This window comes from Macrotis lagotis, chromosome 3, assembly GCF_037893015.1.
Source record: "Macrotis lagotis isolate mMagLag1 chromosome 3, bilby.v1.9.chrom.fasta, whole genome shotgun sequence".
NCBI classification, from domain to species: domain Eukaryota; kingdom Metazoa; phylum Chordata; class Mammalia; order Peramelemorphia; family Peramelidae; genus Macrotis; species Macrotis lagotis.
Genome location: NC_133660.1, coordinates 44,403,567 through 44,429,358, shown reverse-complemented (window position 1 = coordinate 44,429,358; position 25,792 = coordinate 44,403,567). Strand labels below are relative to the sequence as shown.

Here is a 25,792-nt window from a genome sequence, read left to right as displayed (position 1 = left end):
TATCAGACTGCTTTCAATTTTTCCCAATTCTTTTCATTAGGTACAATTTTCATAGGTATAGAAGATTTTATGGAAATTACTTGAACATAATTGTTGATATACAACAAAACTTTGAACTTTAAAAAATTTTTAAACACTGAAAAGTTCAATATGCTTCCCTTTTGCTGTAATTACTTATTTTACATATGATTTGGCATTAAGTTAAAGATTTGGGCATATATTCTTTATTCATTTAAAAAACACACGCTTTCAAGAGTTTATCTTTGAAGAATTCGAATTTATCCAAGTCTTGCTGTGATAATAACCCTTAGGTTTTCAATAACACAAAATCAAATCATTTAAGGTCCTCAGAGCATTCATATCACTATCTTGGGCAAGTTTCTTAACCTTTCATTCCACCCAGTGGAATGGTTAAATGTCATGGTAAAGCATTTGATTTCCTTAAGAATTTCTATAATTCCAGGAAAATTATATTTCTCAGTATATTAGCCTATTTATCAGAGTTCATCATTCAATGGTGAAAGAAATTCAAGGAGGACTAGAGTGTTAAGACAATAACAACAACAATAAATACACAGTCTGAAGAAAATTCCTAGCTCTTATAGGCTCACCTGGATTTATTTTGACCTACTTTCAGCATAGTCTTGAATGAAAAAGTGAATTTCATCAGTAAAATTTTTTTTCGGTCATTAGTATTCCAGAGTTTGTACAGTTTTGACAATGACGACTTTTTTCTTCATAGAAACGGAACTGTTGTTTTGTCGATCTTGTGCTATCAAACTTCAAGAAGCCCACATCACAATGTAGAGGGATTAACAACAAAGATTCCCAATTCTAGGTCCTTCTGAAGTTCTTTGTGGTCTTCAGGCTGTCCTGCAACAATAGTTGGTCATTTCTTGGCATTGTTCTTCATTTTCAAACAAACTTTCCTTTGGGCTTCAATAGGACTGATCCTGTTTCACTATGGACTTGAGTGATCTTAAAATATTTCCCAATATCAACAGCTGTTGCAAGATCAATTATTCACTGTAGTGTATTCTTTAAGAGCTACAATTTTTGTATATTTGCTTGGAGTATTTCCATTCTTTTTTTTTCTTTTCCTTAATATTTTTATTTAAAGTTTTGAGTCCCAAATTCTATCCCTCCCTGCTTCCCTCCCACCCTGAGATGGCAGGCAATCAGAAATACATTATACATGTGTACTTATATAAAACATTTCCATATTAGTCATTTTGTACAGGAAGATTTGAAAAAAAGAAAACTGAAAATAAGTAAAAAAATAGCATGCTTCAGTTCATTTGCTGGAGATGAAGAATCTGCTTTATTATTACTCCTTTGAGATCATCTTGATTATTGTATTGATGAAAATAATTAAGTCAATCACAGCTCTTCATTCAACAATACTGTTATTACTATATACAATGTTCTCCTCATTCTTTTCACTCTGCTATGCATTAAGTTCATGTAAGTCTTTCCAGGTTTTTCTGAAAACATAGTGCTTGTCATTTCTTGTAACACAATAACATTCCATTATAATCATATACCACAACTTGTTTAGCCATTCCCCAATTGATGGGTATCCCTTTGATTTCCAATGCTTAATTACCACAAAAAAGAAGTGCTACAAACATTTTTGTATAAATAGATCTTTTCCCCTTTTTCAGGGGATAGACACCCACTGATCATGATAATAGCACTAATATTGTTAGATCAAGAAGTATGTTTTATAGCCTTTTGGGCATAGTTTCAAATTATTCTCCAGAATGGATGGACCAGTTTACAACTCCATTAAACGTGTATTAGTGTCCCAGTTTCCCCACTTCCTTGACCTGAGATATTTTCCTTTTTTTTTGTCATATTAGTCACTCTGAAAAGTGTGAGGTGATATTTCAGAATTGCTTCAATTTGCATTTTCCTAATTGATAGTGATTTAGAGCATTTTTTTCAAATGACTATTGGCAGCTTTGGTTTCTGTCTGAAAACTGCCTGTTCATGTCTTTTGACCCATCCAGCAATTAGGAAATGACATATTTTTATAAATTTGATGCAGTTCTCAAATTATTTAAGAAATGAGGTCTTTATCAAAGATACTTGTTGCAAACCCCCTCTGTTTTCCTTATGATTCTGGTTGTGGTTTTGTTTAAGCAAAAACATAAATTTTTATCTACTTTACATTTTGCTATGCTTTTTATAGATTCTTTGGTCCTTTTATTAATCCCTTATCCATAAGACTGACAAACTATTCCATGTTCTCTTAATTTGCTTAGGATATCACCCTTTATGTGTAAATCATGTACTCATTTTGAATTTATCTTACTTTATAGTATGTGATGTTGGTTTATAACTGGTTTTTAACCATACTGTTTGTTTTCCAGTTTTCCCAGCAGTTTTTATCAAATTATGAGTTTCTGTTCCAAAAGTTTAAAAAGTTTATCATATACTAGATTACTATAGTCATTTATTATAATTTGTACCTAATCTCTTCCACTAATCCACCACTCCCTATCTCCACCAGATTCTTTTGATAATTACTGCTTTATAACTGTTGAGATTTTGGAATGGTTAAGACCACCTTCTTTTACATTTTTCTCATTGAGTCCCTTGATATCCTTGAGTTTTTGTTCTTTCAGATGAATTTTCTTATTATTTTTCTAGCTCTATAAAATAATTTTTTGATGCTTTGATTAGTATGGTACTGAACAGATTAATTTATACAGAAATGCCATTTTAGTATATTGGTTGGGTCTACCATAAGAATTCATATTTTTCCAATTGCTAGATCTGAATTTCTGTGAAAAGTGTTGTACATTGTGTTCATATAGTTACTGGGCTTGTCTTAGCAGAGAATCCTCTAGTTATTTCATATTCTTTCATTATTTTAAATGGAATTTCTCTATCTCTTGTAGCTTGTTGGGTATTTAAAGAAATGTGGATGAATGATGTCAGTTTATCATAAATAACTTTGCTATAGTTAATACTTTCAAGCAGTTTTTTAACTGATTTTCTAAGTATGCTATCACATTATATGCACAGACAGATCATTTTGTTTCCTCTTGGTTATTCTAATTTCTTGAATTTCTTTTTCTTCTCTTACTGCTAAAGCTTACATTTCTAGTACAATATTCAACAATAGAGAGGATACTAAGCAACTTTGGCACTTCTAATCATACTTGGAAGGTTTCTAGTTTATTGTCTTTATAGATAATATTGAAGATTATTTTATTTTATTTTGGTTTTTGCAAGACAATGGGGTTAAGTGGCTTGCCCAAGGTCACATGGCTAGGTAATTTATTAAGTGTCTGTGAACAAATTTGAACTCAGTCCTTCTGACTCCAGGGCCAGTGTTAGAGTTGATGATTTTAGATAAATATTAGTTGTCATTTTAAGGTGAGCTTCATTTATCCCTATGCTCAAAGGAATGTTTATTACATTCTGACAAAGGCTTTTTCATCATCTACTGAGGTACTCATGAGATTTCTATTGGTTCCGTTACTGATATGATCAACTATGCTAATAGTTTACCTGGATTAGCTCTGCATTCCTGGGAAAAATCTCATCTGATCATAGTATATGATCCTTGTACTATATTGCTGCTTTATTGTCTTCTCATGCTTTATTTACAATTTTTGCAATAATATTTATTGGGGAAATTGGCCTATAATTTTATTTCTGTTTTGGTTATTACTGGTTTGGTTACTGGCACCATATTTGGATCAGGAAAGGAATTTGGTGGGAGTCCTTCACCTAAGTTTTCCAAATAATTTATATATTACTGGAATTAATTGTTCTTTAAATGTTTGGTAGAATTCACCTATGAATACATCTAGTCTTGGGGATTTTTTTTTTAAGGAAGATCACTGAAGGTTTTTTTCAATTTATTTTTTCTGAGATTGGGTTATTTAAGTATTTTATTTCTTCTGTTAATCTGGGTAATTTATATATATATTTTGTAAATATTCATCCATTTCAATTAATTATCAAATTTGTTAGTATATAATTGAGCAAAATAGCACCTAAATTTGTCTTATTCCTTAGTCATTGGTGGTGAATTAAGCTCTTTCAGTTTTGATACTGGTAATCTGGTTTTCTTTTTTAATCAAACTAACCAAAGGTTTATTATTTTATTGGCTGTTTTTTTTAATAAAAACTTCCAGTTTGATTTCTTAATTTAATGGCTTTCTTACTTTCAATTTTATTAATCACCTTTGGCTTTCAGGATTTCCATTGTGGTGTTTAACTGAGGATTTTTAATTTGTTCTTTTTATAGTTTGTAGTTTTAGTTCCATGATCAATTCATCAATCTGCCTTTTCTCTATTTTATTGATGTAAGCAATTAGAGATTTAAATTTTACTCTAAGTACTCCTTGGCTGCATTCCATAAACTGCAGTTTGTTATCTCATTGTTGTTATTTTCTTTAATAAAATTAAGAATTGTTTTTAAAATTTTTTCTTTGACGCACTTTGGATTCAACTATTTAATTTTCAATTAATTTTTAATTTCTCTTCCCATTGTTCACTGTTGAATGTAATTATTATTATTATTATTATTATTATTATTATTATTGTTATTGTTATTATTATATTATCTGAAAAGGAAGTATTTACTATTTTTTTATATTTGGTTCTAAGGTTTTTATGGTTATTTTTTTTTGCAAAGATGCCATGTACTGCTGAGAAAAAAAGTATATTCCTTTTTATTCCCATTCAACTTGTTCCAGAGATCTATCATAGATAACTTTAACAGAATTTTACTCACTTCCTTAAATGCTTTCTTTTAGGTAGATTTATCTACTTCTTTTAGTTAGATTTATCTAGCTCTGAGAGGGGAAAATTGAAGTCCCCAACTACTGTAGTTTTATTATCTATTTCCTCTAATTCAATGTCTCCTTCAAAAATTTAGATGCTATAACCATTTGATGCATATATTTAGTACTGGTATGACTTGATTGTCTATGGTACCTCTGAGCAAGATAGTTTCCTTATCTCTTTTAATTAGATCTAATTTCCTTTTGCTTTGTCTGAAATCATGGTTTCTACTTCTTTCTTTGCATCAGCTGAAGCATAATAGATTCTGCTCTAGCCCTTTACTTTTACCCTGTATCTCTTTGCTTCAAATGTGCTTCTTGTAAATAATATATGGCAGGATTCTAGTTTTTAAGACATTCTGTTTTCCATTTTATGGGTGAGTTCTTCACATTCACATTTATAGTTATGATAACTGTGTATTTCCCTTAATGGTATTTTTTGCTTGTTTATCCCCTTTTCTGTCTTATGTCCTACTCAATCCCAACACATAATGCTATTACTTCTGATCACAAATACCCCCTCCACCTACGGATTATCCGCAATCCTTTTTACTTCCTTATAGGGTAAGACAGATTTTTATATCCAACTGGGTGCGTATCTTATTCCCACTTTGATCTAATTTTGATGTTTGAAGTTTAAGCTTATCTCTGCCATCCCACCCGCCCCACTCTTTTCCTCCATTATAATAGCTTTCATACATCTTTTGTGGGATAATTTACCCAATTCACTCTAATCACCTTCTTCCAGTGCAATTTTCTTTCTCGTGCCTTTATTTTGTTTTTTGGAATATCATTACATCTAAGATACCTTGCATCTATAATCGCTGTCTACATATACTTCTTCTAATTGCTCTTATTATAATAGTTTTTAAGAGTTACATTTATTATCTTATCATATAGAAATGTAGACAGTTTAATTTTATTGAATTTCTTATGTTTTGTCATTTCTTTCTTTTTTTTAATCTTTTTATATTTTCCTTGAGGCGTGTACTTGGAGGTCAAACTTTTTATTCAACTCTGTTCTTTTCATTAGAAATGTTCAAAAGTGCTCTATTTTGTTAAATCCATTTTTTCCCTGAAAGATTACATTCATTTTTGCTGCTTAGTGATTCTTATCCTAACTTCTTTCCTTTCTAGTATATCATATTCCAAGACCTCTGGTTCTTTAATGTAGAAGCTGCTGAATCCTGTGCAATCCTGACTGTAGCTCCATGTTATTTGAATTGTTTCTTTTGGCTGCTGGCAATATTTTTTCCTTGGTCTGTGAGCTCTGAAATTTGGTTATGGTGATGTTCCTTGGGGTTTTCATTTGGGCATCTTTTATGGGAGATGATTGGTAGATTCTCTTAATTTCTACTTTGCCCTCTGCTTAATTAAATCAGGGCAGTTTTCTTTGGTTAATTGGTCCAGGCTTTATTCTTTTTTTTTTTTATCATGACTTTCAGGCAGTTCAATAATTCTTATATCATCTCTCCTGGATCTATTTTCTAAGTCAGTTGTTTTTCCAATGAGAAATTTCACATTTTCTTCTATTTTTTTAAATTTTGTTTTATCATATCTTGATGTCTCATAGAATCATTACCTTCTATTTGTCCAATTTTAATTTTTAAGGAATTATTTTCTTCAGTGATCTTTTGAATTTCCTCTTCCATTTGGTCAATTCTACTTTTTAGGTAGCTATTTTCTTTGGTAAATGACAGAGGGGTGGGGAGGAAAAGTTCCAATAGGGAACTCAGTTCATTCTTTATGATAAAGAGATACCCAATTTTATGTCCCTCCTACTTCTATGGTTATTGTCCTGTGAATTCTTCAATGTGTTCAACCCAAACTTCATTACCATAGAAACTTTTTATAGGAAAATCCTTTTGTTTTTTGCTCGTTTTTCTGTCTTTTTTGTAACTTAGTGTTTTTGTGTGAGAGCTGGGCTCTGCTCCTACAATATACCAAGTTTTTTGTGCTGGCATTCTGGGTTTTTCTGTTGACTTTCACGGGGCTTCAGGGCTTAGCCACTTTCTTTCTCTGGAGGGTAGGCTTCCCTTCTAACTTGAAGTGGGGATGAGGGGAAGACATCCTATTGGCCTCCTTTGGACATAGGAATTAGCTGATGACCTGCTCCAGAGGTGGCGCTGACCCTAGAGGAAGGATTTTGTTGTTGGTCAGTCCCAGATGTTGGGGCCCTGCTGTTGGGTTGCTATGGAAACAAGGCTTCTCTGCTAGTAGATCCTGGAGGAGTAATTTAGTTGCAAATCAGCAGGGTCTCTGCTATTGGCCAGGCAGGGCTTTAGCACTGGTCAGTACTGGGGTCAAAGCCTCCCTGGTGGCTTGTGCTGGGGGGTGGGACCTGGCTGGGTTGTATAAACTGCTCACTTATCTAGGGGCCAGTAGTGCTGAGCCTTGCTGTGAGTCTTGGAGCCTTGGGCTGGCCCTCTGCTATGAGACTGGCTGCTGCTCTTAGACCTGGCTCCCCTCCCAGCCTAATGAGACAGACCTTTCCTGCTGGGCTTGGAAGCTGCTTCCCTGCTCTCTAGATCAATTCTGAAGTAGCTTTGTAATTGTTTGGAGGAGAGTTTGGGTGGACTTCAGAGGGTTCCTTCCTTTCTTGGCACCAGAAGTCCCAAGATTGGATATTATTGTCACATAAGAAATTATGAAATGAAGACATTTATGATACAGAGTAAAATTAGTAGGACCAGGAGAACTAGCAACACTGCACAGAGAAATAATTTTAAAATATATGAGAATGCTCATCAATGCAAGGATCAATCATGATTTGATAGGACTGATGATGAAACAAGCTATTTCATTAATTGACAGAAATGTGATATATTCAAAATGAAAAATAACATATATTTTTGAAGAAGGTCAATTTAAAATCTGTTCCCCTAGATCATGCATATTTCTTATAAGGATTTATTTATTATTTTTTGTTTTCCATTAGGGAAAGGGAGGGAGGATGAAAGGGGAAACAGTGTAGTAAAGTAGAAGAATAAATGAAACAAGGATTATTGAGACATCATTTTTAAAAAAATGTCAAAGAACAGAAGGCCAGAAAACACACAAACAAGGAGGACAACTTTGAAAGCTAAAGGCTGAATTTATCATATATTTGAAAAGAAAAGTGCAGCTATATAAATAGTAGAGTATCTTTATATATAACTGCACAATGCTCTTTTTTTCTACTATGTATATAGAAATGCTCGTTTTATTTGATCTTTGTTAAGTTCAGAGTAAAAATAAGTTTTTTTATGTTTGGGTTTTTTTTGGTTTTGGTTTTTGCAAGGCAATGGGATTAAGTGACTTGTCCAAGGTCAAACAGCTAAGTAAGTATTAAGTGTAAAAATAAATTTTTAAAAAGAGAAAGATAGTTTTTATCAGCTTGTTAAATAATCATTAAATGAACTGATAGTGGAGCTCTTTGAGACTGGGTGACTAAACAATATACTCAAATGTTATTAATGAGAAAATTTACAAACATTACTCTCTATCTTAAAATAAGTTCAAATATGAGATGGAGTCAGAAAGCTGGCTAGTGAGTGACGTGAAACTGAAGTTGAACAAATCAATCAATAAACCTTTATTAAGCACCTACTATGTGCTAAATATCATGCCAAGTCATGGGGATAGAAAAAGAGACAAAAGTTTCTCAAGAAGCTCACAAGATTAAAGGGTTAAAACATAAAGGAAATTGAGCAGAGGGGGAGTAGCATGCCTCATCAAAAATGTAATCTTGTCATAGGGCATGGGTTCTCTACAGACTTGAACTGTTTCATGACTGCACATAGAATAAGGTTAAAGATGAATTAGACAGGTGTTCCTCCTTTGCAAGAACCTCTGTTTTTGCCTTTTTCCTGCACCTTCAGCGCAGTCACCCAGTCACCTTCATGAGGCTGACCTCTTCCAGCCTACCCAAGGGTAATGATGTGTTACTACTATTTCACTGAAAGGTTATTTTCTGTCACCATTCTGGTCAGCTATAATTCATAAGCTTTTAAATCCAGAAACATAACAGCCGGGGAGTGCACAAAATAGTTGGAAACTATGGTCAATTTGAGGAAGTGAACTCAATGAGTGGAGACCTTGAACTGACCTCTTATTGCTGCTGTCCCTGACTTCACCCCAGATTTTATACCTTCCTCATCCTGGGAACCTCAGGTGCTTCTTTTCACTTATTTAGCACCATAACAAAGTCCTCCCTGAAGTACTGGGTTTGAAGAGCTTATCCTGAAGCATCTATTGTCCCAGACCCACTACCATGACAGGAACCTACATTTGTACTGTCTTCCACTTACTACCAAATACAAAGTCTACCCTTAAGACCAATGCTTCTGCTTCAGCATCTTCTTATTCATTCTCTATTGTGGGGGTAGATTTTTGAATGCTGGCTCACTTCAGAGTCTTATCAAGCTCCATTTACATTGCCCTATTGTCTCATAATCAGGAAATATAGCATTGTAGATAGAGAATAGGACCTGGGGATGGCTAGGTGGCACAATGGTTAGAGCACCGGCCCTGGAGTCAGGAGTACCTGAGTTCAAATTCAGCCTCAGACACTTAATAATGACCTAGCTGTGTGACCATGGGCAAGTCACTTAACCCCATTGCCTTGTCAAAACCAAAAAGAGAGAGAGAGAGAGAGAGAGAGAGAGAATGAGAATATGGGACCTAAAGACTAGGGTACAGATCCCATTTTTGACAAGGGTAAGTTTTTACAAGAATTTTATAGTTTTGCCTCACTTTCTATATCTGAACTATAGTCTCTATGCTGAGTTTGCAACAATTAAAGTCTTACTTAAATGTCAGTTATTATTATGGTTTCTGTTGTTCTTACTTAACCAGAGTGGTCAGCATCTGGATACTGAAACCTGGATTTACTGCCACGTGTAATCCACAGAATTCACTGAACCAAATAAGAAAAACCATAATGCCTCAGGCCTTCATTATCCCTGAGTGTCTCACCCTCTAACGTCTACAGACTCTTTCACCAAGTTTCTTGCTACAAGGACAGTGATTAAGACCATGAGATAAACCAGGATTTGATAAACAGTTTGTGCGACAATGCACTATCTCCCACCATCTTGGGGCCAATAAGAGAAGCTTATGCTCATTATAAGCTCAGTTGAACTTGGGACACTAATTATCAAATATTTACTGACTCAGATGACTGATCTGATCTTTCTCTAGAGAAAGAATTATTTTGATCTGTCATCACAAGTTCCTTGAGGATGAGAGTCAATCAATCAATCAATAAAACTTATTAAAGGTCTATCTATTATGGGCCAGATACCAACGAAGCTCACACTTTAATAAGGAACACAGAAAATATGTATGTATGTATGTATGTATGTATGTATGTGAGTATACACCCACACAAATCTGGAGTAGAAGAAGCATTTTCATGAATATTCTATCCACTAAGGAAAAAGCTAGACACCAATTCACATAAATGTGACATGTGGATCCATCTCATGTTCATAAAAACATATTTGCAATTTTTTCCCCATGATTATTTATCTATGAACACACAGCATCATCAGGCACACAACATAAGCATTACTTCAGGAAGCCAAGGAGGGGGAAATTGTGATTAATAGTCGTTTGTTTACTGATTGATCACCCTCTTGGCCACTTTTTACTTCACCCAACACTCCTAATCCTCAACACCCACATCACTTCATACATTAGATATATGAGACACCTCCTTACTTCTGGCTGTGATGTTGAACCAACAGAGGATAAGAGGTCCAGCATGGCAAGCATGGCTCCAGGATGGATGACAACAGCATCAGAACTCTGGAGAGATGAAGCCACTGGCTGTTGTTTCACATCAGCAACATTTTTGGATGGGTACCCAGAGGATGTTGAAACAGAATGATATGCATGCCTGTGGAACAAGAAGGGAGAAGAATTTTAAATCTACCTACAATAAAAGTTTATTTTTTTTTACTCTTATTTACTATTATGCCAAAAACAATCTATTCCTCAGAGCTAGATGGTGCCATCTCTTAAGGCATAAAATATTTATCTTTAACTCTCAATAATTCAAGGAAATCAAAAACAATTAGTGAATCTTTTAGATGTTCATTTTTTTCATTTACTTTCCTCCTATAGTTCTGTTACAGGTCAAGAGCAAGAGATGAAAACATAGTACTCCAATACTCATGCTAATAAATATTTGTGGGAAGCTTTGATAAAAAATGTGATGAGAGGAGGAAGTTAAACCAATTCTTTTCATACTTTATATATCAATCTACTACATACCCTAAAGCACCTAAAATTAGTTGGTCTATAAGGGCTCAATCAGGGTGGTATTCTGGGAGCTAGTCAAGATGCCTACGAAAGTCCTTTATAACTCACCCCAAAGCTGTCTATCTCCTTGTTTGCTCTCTTGTAAGCTGTTTGGAAGGCAGTTGTGTTCAAAAGAAAACTCATACCAAAGCAGCTTGACTAGATCTTTGCTTGCAATTTTCTCTGTGGCCAATTTAATATTATGTTTCTGAAATTCGAGATTTCTAGAACCGATTCAAAACTGTGATGCCTAAGAAACAGGTATTGTGTCTGAAGCTTCAGAAGTGCTCCCTCTTCCAATGAATTCCTTTTGGAATTATCTCTTTGAAATCATACTTCCCTTACAAGACAACTACAGATTAATTAATGTTTTGGATTCAATGATTTATCAGTTGAGATAGTTAGAACTGGTGTTTTAACTGCTCCATAAAAGAAATACTAAGAAAATTAGTATCATTACTTCAAATAATATAAATAAATTATACTCGTTTTCTTAAAGGGAGGCTCATCTTTGCCTCTATTTCAATACCCCAATAAATGTGCAGCTTCCCCCTGCCCCTGATTTTTCAGCAATCTCAAAGAATTCTTTTATTTCCAAACTAATTATAGAGTAAGTTTAGAAATGGCTCAACATCACCTTCCAACCTAAATTTAAAAAGTTCGAATTTGTCTTTGTTCCCTCAGAAGTAACTTCATCAGAGTATACAGGATACTCTAACAAATTGGCAACCTTTGTCTTCCAGACCTAAAGTTGTCAGAATTGATCCTTTCGGCTTAGATTTTTCGTTGTCTGAAGGAATAAAGTCAAGTAAAGTTATTAATTTAATCAGATCACATATTTTACTATTTTGGAGGAAATATTTATTAGTTTTTTCTTGCTAACTCTTAGAAAAATTGATATTTAGAAAAAAAGAGATTCAAAGTACACATTTTCCCAAGTGGTTAATATGACTGAAGGAGACACAAGACAATTTATTACTAGGAAGGTAAATCTACAAAATGAACCATGTATTCTAAACCAAGTGATATTTTTAAAAAATCCTTAAATCAACTTAATTTGATTAAACTATATTCCAACTATAACTGATATTAAAAACAAATCTAAAAACCTGGTAAAATGTGTTTTGACATAATAATATTAATAATAATAACTAGTGATAAAAAGTTTTCTTTTCTAAATTCTGTTAAACAAAAACATGTTTATATATATATATATATATATATATATATATATAAGCATCTTAAAATTTCTGTTTAACATATTTTTATACATATATAAGTGAGGTATCATAGGATAATGCATCTAAGAAATACCTGCATTCAAATCCTACCTTAAAAACATACTGGTTGTTATAAGGAAGAAATCATCCCACTTCTTGGAATCACACTTCTTTAAGCAAAATGTGAGTTGACAGAGAACTACTTGGGAGAAGTAAAAGGAACCTTGGTTCTTAAATGAGAAGACCTAGGTTCAAATTCCATCTTGAAAGCTTACCAGCCGTGGGACCTGGGAAAAGTCACTTATTTTCCCTTGTTCTAAATGTAGTCATCTGTAAAATGAGAGGCTTGAACCCCCAAGGGCCCTTCTACCTCAAAATCTGTAATTCTCAAGCAAGTATGAAAGTAGCAAGATGATGGTGTCTGTAGGACCCTGTTCTTATTCAAAAATATTCAAGACCACCCACTAGATAAACTACTTTACATCAAACCAATTAAGATTGCTGAACTCTGACAAATGATTTCAGTTGATTTTTTTTTAAGTATGGCAACTTTTAAACACAGAGAAGCTTCACTACCACCATAAAATAAAAAAAAAAAATTTCACTATAATGTAGTTTAGACAAGAAGTCTGGGATTCTTGGGACTTAAGCCTCAGAAAAGATCCGGGGGGGGGGGGGCCCTCACCACACTATTACTACTGACAAGGTCAACAGTTTTACTAAACTCACTTTTCCCCTCCTCTATTTACATGGAATGGTTCTCTGTAAAAGAGAGATGGTAAAGAGAGATATTTAGAAATAAAGATAATATAAAGTCAAAATATATCAACCAAACTTAAAACAAAAATTGATGCTGCAGTTGAATGAAATCATACTTTCTCTAGGACGACAAAAAATAAGACAGTTGATGCCAAATAGTGCTCTAAGGTTGACAAAGCAATTTACATCCATTATTTCATTTGGTATACATAATAACTTGATGTAGTCAGTGCTACAGAGATGATTATCTTCATTTGACAGATGATGGCACTAAAACAAAGATGGTCACAAGGCTAGAGGCAGAGAATCTGGTTCAGGTTCCAAATCCCAGTTGTCCCTCTGACTCCATAGTTCACTCTCTTAAGAGATACCTAATAATAATTCACACTGATTTAATATGTTCAAGCTTTCCTAGAACTTGCCGTACACTGCTTTACTGGAATGTCACAAGCACCACTGTTAGAGGGCTCCTGGTGTTCTTACTCCATGTTCCAGATGTGGAACTTGAAATGAGGAGAGGCTCAGTTCTTCACCTAGGCTCACAAAACAGCCAAGGACCTGAGTCAAAGGTCTGATTTTAAATCTACAGCTGAGTCAGAGTATTATAGAAACAGAATGGATGCTAAATAGCCATCTACTCCAACCCAAACCTGAAAAAGAATCCCTACTACACAACTCACTCATCAAGCGCTGTCTTTTAAATAGGAGATGGACCCCTTATTAAAGAAAGCCCTAAACCATGTAAGGCTCTAAAGAAAAAAACAGAATGACGAATAATTCAATTTATCAAACAGTTTTAAAATACATCACAATGCAAAGTACCGATTACACTAAGACTAATCAAGTCATAGAAAAAAATAATAAACTAGTAGGGGGATAAGATAAATATAAAGATAAACATAAAACAAAACTATACAAGATATGACCATGGCTCTGAATCACTGGGGTTTTTGTTGTTGTTGTTGTTTTTTGGGGTTTTTTTTGGCAAGGCAATGGTCCCACAGCCGGGTAATTATTAAGCGCCTCAGACCATATTTGAACTCGGGTCCTCCTGACTCCAGAGTCCGTCCTCTATCCATTATGCCACCTAGCTGCCCCTGACCATTGCTATATGAGATATTTAAGAAAAAGAAAGAAAAGGTAAGATTCTTTAAGAAAGAAAAATCAGGAACAACTGAGAGAATGAGGAAAATCTTCATGGAAGGGACTGGCCTCTGAACACAGCGCTTTCCTCCATACAATTACCAAAATTATTTCTAAAATACAGATGTATCCATGTTCAATCAAATTCAGTAGCTCCCCATTTCCTTGAGGATCAAATATAAACCTTTAGAACCAACCTCCAATCTACTTTTCAGCTTCTTTGTCATATACTTCTTGGTTCAGTCAAAATGGACCCATAAGGAGAGAAGGGATGTTTGCTTATTTGGAGAGGAGGAAAGAGGGGAAAAAAGCATCCTCTGCACTTTGCTGAGTGATCAACACAGCATGACTTTGAAGAATGGGATGGATTTCAAGAGGCAGAAATGAATGTGGAATTCATCACAGAAGCAAGGCATAGAATGAACTAAGGTCTGGCAGCAGAAAATATCCAGTTAGAATATGGCATAAGGCAGCCAATCTAATGGTCTGAGGCTAGGCAAGAGAGTGAGGCAAGAAGGTCAGGTTGGATAATAAATGTGATGACTTGAAGAAAGCCACAAAGATACTTCTTCCTTGATCCTAGTTTGGCATCAAAAGTGGCAAAGTTCTAGGAACTAATCAGAATAAACTATTGGGCTTGGGTTTGGTTAAAAAGAAGAGAAGAAAGTCATGGGAAAAAAATGAAAGCAAGAAAAATTATTGTGACTGTTAAGGAAGCTGGGTTCTCCAATTGGGAAAGGAGGCACAAAACAGAAAATGTGATTTAGTCATTTTTAGGCTAAATTCCTATATGATTGGGCAGGCCCCCACTACATTGTGGTGGGAACTGGGGTGGGGAAGGAAAACAGTATTGTGTGTGGCTCTATCAACTCTCAAAACATGCAAGTAAGCAAAAGTATTACATGATTCCTACTCACTAAATGAACTTAAAATGGCTATATTTTAATTCAACATTAACTTTACCTCCTAGGTCATCTCTGTCTTCTGATACAAGTCATTAGAAAGAAATAAAACTAAAACTAAGACAAAGTATTGAACTGAAAAATAGAAAAGCATTATCCATATTGGCAATATACAACAAATAAGTAAAACACTAGCCTCCATCAATATGGCTTTTTTTCTCCTAATCTTTCAATATGATAAAAGTAGTCCATTTAGCTGTCAAAAACTTAACTCACTCTTTCCAATTAACGTGTACCATAATGCCTGGGAAATATAAATGAGAATAAACAGCAGTGTAACACAGCCTCAAGATTTTTGGAAAGAAAAGTCTTGCTCTCCTTTAAAAATAATGCCATCAAAACTTAGGAAGTTTAACTTGGGCATGAAGCAAGCAGGATATTTCTATAATTGAGCTCTAAAGATAGTAGAGTTTTCCTTCTCTTTCAAAGTAGACTGAATATTTCAGTCATTTTTCAGTTCTGTCCAAGTATTCATGACCTCATTTGGTGTTCTCTTGGCAAAGATAATGGTGTGGTTTGCCATTCCTTTCTCTAGCTCATTTTACAGATGAGAAAACTGCAATAAACAGGGTTAAGTGACTTGCTCAGGGTCACACAGAGAGTAAGTATCTGAGATGAAATTTGAATTCGAGAAGGTAAGTCTTCCTGACTCCACATCTGGCACTCTCTCCATTGTACCACCCAGCTACCCCAAAAATGTTTCAAATATATCTTTAATTAATTACTCATTTATTCTTCAACTTACTTTTCAAGTTTTACCTACAATTTGGACCAACATTTTAAAGAAAGACAACAAAGAGAATGGGGCTGGAAAATTAACAACTGAACTCATTTCAGGAACTGACATCAAGATTTGGATAGCTTTGGTTAATTTTTCAGTTTTCAATCAAACAAGCCTTCTAATTAAAAAATCCAGCAAAGTCGACTGAGCCTAATTGAGTAAATGTCTACATTAAGATTTCTGTTTGTTAAAAATTTGGAGTGACCATCTAACCTTCCCATCCCACATTTAATATGTATGCATGAATGTTGTTCTTTCTCTGGTATATACATAAACAAAACATACTCTCAAAGAAAGAAGGGAGAATGGGAAACATTAAGTGTTCTAATAATTCAAGTAATTCTATGTATTTACAAATGATTGTGCATTTCACTGTTTGATATTATAAAAAATCATATTTCTGTTTCACAAGTACAGGAAACCCCTGGGTTTCAAGTGAAAAAAGTGGCAAAGTTAAGACACAAAAAAGGAGAGAAGCAGCACATCCTTTAGACCCAACAGCAGTATGAGGAAAGACAAAACTAGATCACATGAACAGAAAAGTGAGCAAGGAAAAGGAGCCAAGCAAGGCTCCCTTCTCTTATATGGTCAGTACCTTTTCCTGGACACAGCTGGCGTACCCCAAGGAGAGGGGAGAGAAGACTCATTTGTCAGGCAAGGAGGGATCTGTTCTGCATGACTACAGGTAACAAAACAGACATCGGGGTTTAGAGGGGTTAGAAAATGGCAAAGAAGTCTGAGGTTAGTTGCACAAGAAAAAGCTTCATCAAATCCACTTTTTATATTCCACAAGAACAACAAAGAACATTTCTAAAATACACATCACATGGAAGAGGGAGTCATGCAAGATACAGATGTTTGTTTCACAAAACAATTCCACTTTACCTATATTTTCCAATTTCATATGTACATCCATCTCTCTCTCTCTCTAAATATATATATCTCCAGACCTGTTATTTTATCAATGCGGGTCGCTCCTACTAAGAACTTTTTAATCAAAGAAGATTGAATTCCATGTAATTTAAAGTACTACAGATTATCCTGGACTTTGTAGCCCACTCTACATTTATTATGCAATATTATATTAGGGTGAAAATTTCCTTTTGCCAGACCATCATAAAAAAATGAGAAATCTAAACGAAAAATATAGAATCTTATCAAGAAGAAAAAAAAATAAAGCAAGGGGGAAAAAAAAGAAGTCAAATCTGAGCCCAAATGAACTATAACCTGGGTGGATAAAGGGATTATAATAGGGATCAAAATACAAAGTCAATAACATATGAATTATTTTTCCAAAAATATACTTTATTCATGCCTTTTATCCTTAATTGAAAGGCATTTCTGATTTTGCTTCTTTTTTTAGAAAAAGAACTGAAAACTGACATGGCAATTTTACTCTACCAGGGTTATTTAAACATTTTAAAGACTCAGTTGTATCTTAATTCTTAGGAAGGCTTCAGGAGTGAGTTAATATTAAAAAGGTACTATAATTAGAAAATTAGCTAACAAACAAATGTTCAAAACTGAGGACATTTATGAAGGTTATTTGGTACTGATTATGAAAAGAATAATGGAACTCCTTTGTTTTGCCAAATAAAACCATATTAACCATTAGGCAGATGGTGATAATAGAAAAAGTAGCAATGTTCCTTTCATGTTATTTTTAAAAGATTTCAATTAAAGAGATAATTTAAGAACTAAGTTTTTTTAAGTATTATATAGTTATGCTTCTTCTTAGAATCCTTAATCCTGTAACCTCTGAATTCTCCTCTCAGAACACATTTTTGGATATAATTCTCAAAGGTTATCATAACAGACATTTAATATTCCATTTTTATAATATATTAAAATAAAAGAGAAAGCTATTAAAATAATTTTTATCAAATGATCATTTCCCATATGCCAATCAAAACTATTTTTTTAAAAGTTTTCTTATTTTTGTTTTTTGCACTGTCCTGACCATTGTACCCTCTCCACCCTGTCTGAGAGACCTAATGTTTATAATAAAGCTTTTTGGAAAAAAGAAAAAAAAGTTATGCAAAACCAACTAACCTATTAGAAAACTCTGACAACCTATGTAATGTTTCACACCCATAATACCCTCAAACTGCATCCATTCTTATGAGAATAAAGAAAAATTTAAAAATCTAATTATAAATTATATGATTAGAGTTCCTGGAAGTGCAATTTTATTAATAATACATGCCTGGGTTTATAGATATTACACTAGACTAATCAGATAGTTTGGTTTTTTTTAATTGATCGTTAATTAAACTTTTAAGTGTGATACCCCACCATGAGCACACAAATTAAGACTGAGTACTTGGAAACTAAAACCTCCTGTAATACAAGTTACAGAGGCTTCAAGCTCCAGAATGGTGATGGATGTATGCATGGCCACCACCTGAAGAGAACCCTGGCCAGGTACTGAGAAGCTCTCCAGAAGAAGGCTAGCTCTCAGTGAAGAAAGCTTGCTTGGTCATAGTAGTTTTCGAAATTACCTATGGGGGAAAGCTTGTGATCTGCCCCAAGTGGGGAAGCAAGGGGCACTCTAACTATGTAAATAGGATACCAAATGAGATCAAAACACCAGAGACATTTACTAGAAGGGTAGACAGCAAAGTTGGTTTGTCTTTTGAAAGTATGTAGGATATAAAGATTAAAGTAAATGGTAATTGCTTAAACATGTTAAAAGTGATTGAGACCATGCACTCTCAACAGCTGAATTCATGAAAAAAAGCAAAACTATACCTGTCAAAGGAATCTGTGGCTACTTTGTAGAGGTAAATAAAGAGTTTACTGCAGTGCCGTAATGTGGGTGAGACAGAGTCGACAGATGTTAAGTCATCTTCCAGTAGTCTCTGAAATGGTTGGGTATTTGAGGGGAAAACATTTAAAGGGCTTATCTTCCTTAAGTCTGAAAAGCAACCAAGAAATCGGACAGCATCTGCCAATTTCTCATACTGGATCTCTGTTTTGAAGAAATGAGAGTTAGCTGGTTCATAACGCATTGCTGCAGTCAATGTGCAGAAAACAGTATGGAGAAGTTCAAAGACTTGATTCTGATTCACTTTCTCCCAGCCATTCTTGGGTGGACAACTCAAGGATCTTTCCATTGCCACAAGCAAAGATGTAATGTAGACAAATCCTCCAACTTTTCTAAAAACTGTTCTTGTGCGATGACTCTCTCGTAGAACTGAGAGGAGGGCCTACAAAAATATCAAAACATCACTATGAAATAAGGAAATAAAAAGGAGCAATATCATGTGATGAACTAAGGAATGCACATTCTAATTTCAATTCAATAAATATTGACTAAACATCAAAAGACAAACTATGTGATGATTCAAAGATAAAACAATTGCTTGTACACAAGGTACTATCTGGCCGGATAATAATGATTTAAGTTTATATAGACAGCACTTTGAGGGATGCAAAATATTTTACTTAGAATTCCCCTGGATTCTTCCAAAAATCTTGTGAGATAAGTGCATCACAAATTATTGACACCATTTTACAGATGAGAAAATAAAGGATGTGAGAAGTTACATGATATTCCATAGTCAGATAAGTCTTTGGTGGGATCTGAACCTAGCTCTATCTGATTTCAAGTTCAGTACTACATATAGCAGCTATAAACTACAATACAACAAGTTAGCAAACAGGAAAGTATAGAAGTGTCTAAAATGTCTAAAAGATAAAGAATCACATCTGGTTTGGGGGTTTCAGAAAAGATGGACCATGTTTTGATCGGTAGCAGTGGGAGTAAGAGCAGAAGAATAGGAGAAAACACAAGAGCACAAGATGTTACTTAGAGAAATAACAACAGCAAAAAATCCTTTTAGTTGAAGTATAGGATACATGCACATGCCTAATAGAATATAAGATTGAAAACATAGGTTGAATGTATATTATGGAAGATTGTGAAGGTCGAGTGAGAAACATGAATGCAAGAACTCAGACTAAAATGGAAACTACTGAATATTTTTAGCTAATAAAGCTTCTAGAAGACAAGAATAATCCAGAAATAGTGTGCAGGATGAAAGGGAAGGAGAGAGAATTTAGATAAAGACAGGAATTGAGAATAATGTAATTATTCAAAGAATGCTACCATGAGAGTTTGAACTAAGATGTGGCCGCAGAAATGGGAAGGACAGATCAAGAGAGATACTGTAGGCAGAATTTGTAAAACAAGGAAAATAAGTAAATATTTTAAATAAAGGAGAAAGAAATCAAATTTTTAAGAGGAAATTTCTAGCCTGAGAGATTAGGAAAGAGGTAGTGCTACTAGTAGAATCTGTGAGTTTTAGAATAGGGGTCAATTTGGGAGATAAGCAACTGGAAAAAGTCAGCCTGTCAACACACATTTATTAAAATCTTGAATTTGGGAATCAAAAAATGCAAAAAACAAGATTTTAGTTTCAAAAAGCGCACTTTCTAATGGGGGGAGACAACATGCAAAGAACTATGCACATACAAGATATATACATTATAAAAGAAAGGCAGTATCTGAATGTAGGGATAAGTAGTGGGAGGGTTAGGGGACCAGGAAAAAACCTCCTGATGGTAGAATTTGGGTTGAGTTTTGAAGGAAATCAGGGAATCCAGGAAGGGAAATAGCCACTGAATAGACATGGAGATGGGAGCTATCATGTGTAAGGAATAGCAAGAAGGCTTGTGTAGCTGGACTGTATTGTAGTTAGAGTGGAATAAAATTTAAGAGAGGAAGGAAATCAGCAGACAGATGGCTAGTGCAATCATCAAGGCAAGAGGTGATGAAACTGGGGGAGTAGAGTGAAGGGGACCTGGAGGAGAAATGCTATAATGGCAGAGAAGACTGAACAGATTGGATATTTGGGGAAAAAGAAATAAAATTAAGCAGGCAATGGAGACTGTAAGCCTGAAATGGTGTTGATGCTTAACAATAATAGGAAAGTTGGGAAGGAAGGAGGATTTGAGAGCCAGTAAAAACTGTTGAGTTTTGCTATGACTATTAAAATGTATAGGTGACCTAGAATGCATGCCTATAGATACCAAATATTGTGGTTAGTAAATTAAAAAAAAAATAGATAAATGTGAAAATAAATAAATCATGAAAAGGTGAAAGAAAAAACAGGTAAAATACAGCTGCAACAGACATATATTCATTCTGAAACACTGAAGCTGTTTATGAATACTGCTTGAGTTCTTGCAAAAGGTTAAATATCCTTAAATAATTATATAATTACAACTTTTTTTTGAGCTGCCATCTTTGCTGTCTCTTTGTCCTTCCTTTCCCCTAAAATATCATTTACCCCAAAGCTTCAAGAGCCCCGGATCTCATAGCTGAGGTTACTTCCCCCCCCCCCACATCTCTCCTAATTAATACCTTAGGAAATGGTCTCCATGAATCATTGTGGCCAAAGGGGAAAAACAAAATCACTTCTGGCTCAACCTCTTGGATGCGAAGACTCATATTCAGCTAACCTGATCCTCAGAGGATGGGGTGATTGACACCCAGAAATTGTTGTTTAGGCCATGCTAGAAATCACCCCAACATCACTGGACCAACTATGCCAGAGTATACTGTGCTGGCAGAAGCTTTGAGAACCAAGGTTAGCAACACCACCTAATGATGTGATATCTATAACTTTAATTATTATTAAATATTTCTTTGTAAGGGAGAGAAGTAGCTACATCCCTGATATCAGAGAAGAACATTTACAGAAAGAGGCAATAGCTGTGGCAACACCTCTGCTTAGACTAACATGTTTTAAAATTCCCCAAGAGACTTGAAAAAATGAGTTCTTGCTGAGCTCACACTATAGCCAGGAAAGGTTTCTGAAGGCACATCTGACACCACTGCCCTTCCTATGGACCCACAACTAAGCAGAAACAGGGGGAGAAGCTTAGAAGAAGAAACCTGCACAGAACTACCAACTGCCCTGGGTTTGGTGCCAATCTGCCTTTACCCCTTATCAAACCCTGGTTCATTTGTTATCTTCTGTTACTTGGATAGACTTGGATATCACCACTGGGATCACCTCCCGTGTATCCAGAGAGAGGGCTCTCCCCACCTACTAGAAGGCTTCCTAGTTAATACCTAGCATAAGAAGGGAAGACTCAGGTTCAAATCCTGCCCCCACACTTCCTCCTTGGGAGATTATCAGTCAATTATTTGACTTCCTAGCGCTCAGTTTCCTCATCTCTAAAAATGAGGGAATTGAAAGCGATGACCTCCAGAGTTCCTTTGAGCGCAAATACAGAACCATGACCTCTGGAACCCTCAGGCTGCATGTTAGACTACTTTGCTTTCCAAACACAATCTTGGCTGGAACCAGCAGCTTCTTCATCCTTTTCAAAACCATCTGCTATTCTCTTTTGATGCTTAAATTACTGCTAGTAAATTACTTCAAAACTGCAAATATTACTAAATGTTGATACCAGTCTAGGCTTGTTCACTTTCCTAGGAATGAAGCAAGTTGAATTTAATCTTGCTCAAGGAACAAAGAACCACAGTGGATAAAGCATTAATCTTGGGGGTCAAGATTCTCCAAGATGAGATCCTACCATAGAAAATTACTCAATGTACAACCTGAGCCTCAGTTTCTTAAGTTATAAATAAAAAGAAAATAGTACCTATTTGTCACAAGGTTGCTGGAGAAAATAAATGTAAAACATTTCCCAAAAACTTAAAATATTATATAAAGTTTGCTTTTATTATTTTAAAATAAAATTCCCTTTCAAAGTTGTTTTTTTCTCTGTTCTATTCAAGTTGGAAGGTAGAATACAATAAGTCAACAATAGGATAAACTTTATCTCACCAAGGATGAGAATTTAACTAAAAGAAACAAAAGGAAGTATTGGTAGGTCTGTAAGATAACAATTTCTGTTTAACATTAAAAAAAAATCAACAATATTACATTATATCTTTATTGTTATAGAAGGAAAAGAAAAGATATTTATTCTCATTCTCCATAATCTGTTTCTCCCAACCAGTGCTAAGAGTTGTTACAACACAATGTTTAGGATCACTGTTCCAGGAATGTGGGGACAACAATGACAGTAATTTACTGTCCTGAAACTGTGAACTGTTTCAACTATTCTGAAATTATTCAAAGAAAATTAATAAATAATGACCCAGAGATTCATATTTTAAAACTACACCCTAAGAAGGTTAGAAAGGAGAGAAAGGTCATATAAGCATTGTTTGTGATAACACAGTCAAGCAATTAACAATCAGAGAATGGATGACCGAGTTTTGGCAATGCAAAGGAACATTACTATACCATCATGAATGCTGAAGATGAAAAATTCAAAAAAAAAGGTGGAAAGACTTGAAAAGTGAGCTAAGAGACCAGTCAATAATGAGAATGTAAACGAAGTCAATATATAAGAGCCAAAGCCCAGGAGCACTATCTAGAAGTCAGAGGGCTGAGTTGGTTTCTATCAACAAGCCCTAAGTTGATAGTGTGTTTGGGACAGACTAATCCCTTACGTATTCTTGAACAGTGTAATTACCTAGGAAGTAGTTATCTCCCACAGAATGAAGGAGTCCAGTTCCCACAGCTATGTGAGATATAATGTTTTTCAGAACCATAAGCTTTTATACAATGGCCCTCATTACAATCTAAAAGTTCATCTCAGGTCACTCCAAACAGCAATTAAATGACTTAGCTAAAAAGAATCAAAGAATCAATCAATTTTTCAGTGAAAGAATAAAGCCAAGATTTTGTAAACTTACCCTTAAAATGTCAGTCTTCAATTGTAGTTCAGTGGGTGGAGCTGAATGCATCAACCCTAAGAGAGTACCCATATCATCATCCCCACTGGGAGAGAGCACCAATTGTTGGATGATCATCAGGGCGTGCTGCCTACATTGAGGATATCTGACGATATTGTGGGCACACCTGGCACCTCCAAATTCCCGGAAAATCCCTTAATGTAAAAGGTGAAAAACAAACAAAAATAGGACAGATTAGGATCTCCTCAAATATTTCAAAAGGAATTGTAATCCCCTTTGGCAAAGAAGTTTAAATTTTAAATGTTAATTTAAAATCTGTCTTAAAACCAAGAAATCCCCCCCCCCCCTTTCATTTGCAAGGCAAATGGGGTTAAGTGTCTTTCCCAAGGCCACACAGCTAGGTAATTATTAAGTGTCTGAGACCAGATTTGAACCCAGGTACTCATGACTCCAGGGCTCCTGCTCTATCTACTGCACAACCTAGCCACCCCTAAAACCAAGAAATCTTGAGATTACAGTGATAACTTATTTTAAAAGATGACTAGCAAAACTTTTTCCCTCAAACTTCAAAGAATTCCAGGTGACCTATTATTACATGAACAGAAGTACAGGGAATGTATGATGTAATATGAAAAATCATTATCATTAATAATAATAAACAAGATTTAAATGGAATGACTTTCAAAATGGGACCAGGAAAGCTAAACAACATCTACAAAACATTGAAAGAGAAATGAAAGTTTGTTAACAAGGAGAGGAATTTGCCCCTCAGATGATGGTAATCAGAGAAGGTTCAGAATATCATTACAATATCATTAAATATCATTAAAACAGGATGTAAAATAAACTGTAAAATTATACTGCCCTGATCCTTTACTGAATATTTCTCTGACAGTTAAATCAACAAAACTGAGAAAATAAATTAGCTTTATTTTTGGGGAGTTTTAAATAGATAAGCCCGAAAGGAATTTCAGTCATCCCAGAGTGAGATTTCAAGATTTACTTATGGAAGAGACCCCAGCTGGAGCAGAGGTAGGAATCTCTTTCCTCACCTTCCCAAACCCTGGGAATATAACCCATTCTGAGATAACTAGTTTGTGTTGTGAGTGTTACCTAAAGGGGTGCTATATTTAGAGAATATTTTCTTGTGGAAAAATGGAAAAAAATAACAAACAAGCATGAAAGTTCATTGAAAAAAATCCATAAAAAGGAGCAGTCACACTACCCTTAAGTACTTACAAATAATTTGTGGGTCACACTGCCTCAAAACTATCACTGAAGGGGTGAAATTGTTCAACAATATATTACTAATATGTTACCACAGAAAATCATGATCAGTCATATAAGTAGCACCACATATGTTTGCTTAACCAAAACAAACTTGCCCAGGGGAATTAACTTTCCTGCCTTGAAAGTTAGAAAGGAAAAATATTCTTCTATTCATGTGTAATATATCACAAATAATAGACAATATGATCAGGCAATTATGTTCATCTAGTTCTTCTACTATCTTATGGTCTTACCTGAAGGAATCAGACTATTCTTAAAGTAATGACTGTATACTAGTTAATATTTCAATCACCTGTCCTAGCAGGTGATTTCCTAGAAAGAAAAAGACTTAAGTATTTAAAAACTGCTTAATGAGCAAAAAAATGAATGACATTGCTTTGTTGATTTTTCAAATGTATTTACCTGATTTTTTCCTAAGCACTCAATTTTTAACTAAGAATATGCATTTAAAATTAGAGATTTCAGACTAAATGGATTCTCAGAAGTCACTGAGTTCTTTAATTTTATAAATAAGGAAGCTAGAAATTCAGAGCAGATAAATGGTTTTTTCCCCAAGTCACAGAGTGGTATCCTCAGCCATGTCCCTTATCAAAATACTCCTTATCAAAGCCACCCCTCTACTTGTTCAAATGATTCCATTCCATCCCATCTCTGCCAATAGATTGCCCCAATCATCATCTACATGCCATCACTTTTTTTCAGTCTCTTCTTCTCTACTGCCTGCTTCCCTACTGCTCACAAATGTTTCTCCTATTCTTAAAAAACCTTCACTAGACCCTTCTATCACACTGACTACTGTCCTACAAATATCGTCTGGTCTGTGG

At 34.7% G+C, this 25,792-nt stretch overlaps 1 protein-coding gene across 7 annotated transcripts in view; it reads right to left on the bottom strand.

The window, feature by feature from the left end:
- The window catches only part of WDFY3 (WD repeat and FYVE domain containing 3), a 311,818-nt gene that overhangs the window by 145,660 nt on the left and 140,366 nt on the right, over nucleotides 1-25,792 (bottom strand). For 6 of the 7 annotated variants that reach the window (XM_074228578.1, XM_074228572.1, XM_074228575.1 and 3 more), the window contains exons 11-14: nucleotides 23,679-23,872; nucleotides 18,707-19,164; nucleotides 16,551-16,634; nucleotides 10,509-10,686 (exon numbers count right to left, since the gene is read on the bottom strand). In XM_074228578.1, the coding sequence (XP_074084679.1) occupies nucleotides 10,509-10,686; nucleotides 16,551-16,634; nucleotides 18,707-19,164; nucleotides 23,679-23,872 (914 nt within the window). The remainder of the gene's footprint in view (nucleotides 1-10,508; nucleotides 10,687-16,550; nucleotides 16,635-18,706; nucleotides 19,165-23,678; nucleotides 23,873-25,792) is intronic. The other variant, XM_074228576.1, reaches the window with a different exon arrangement.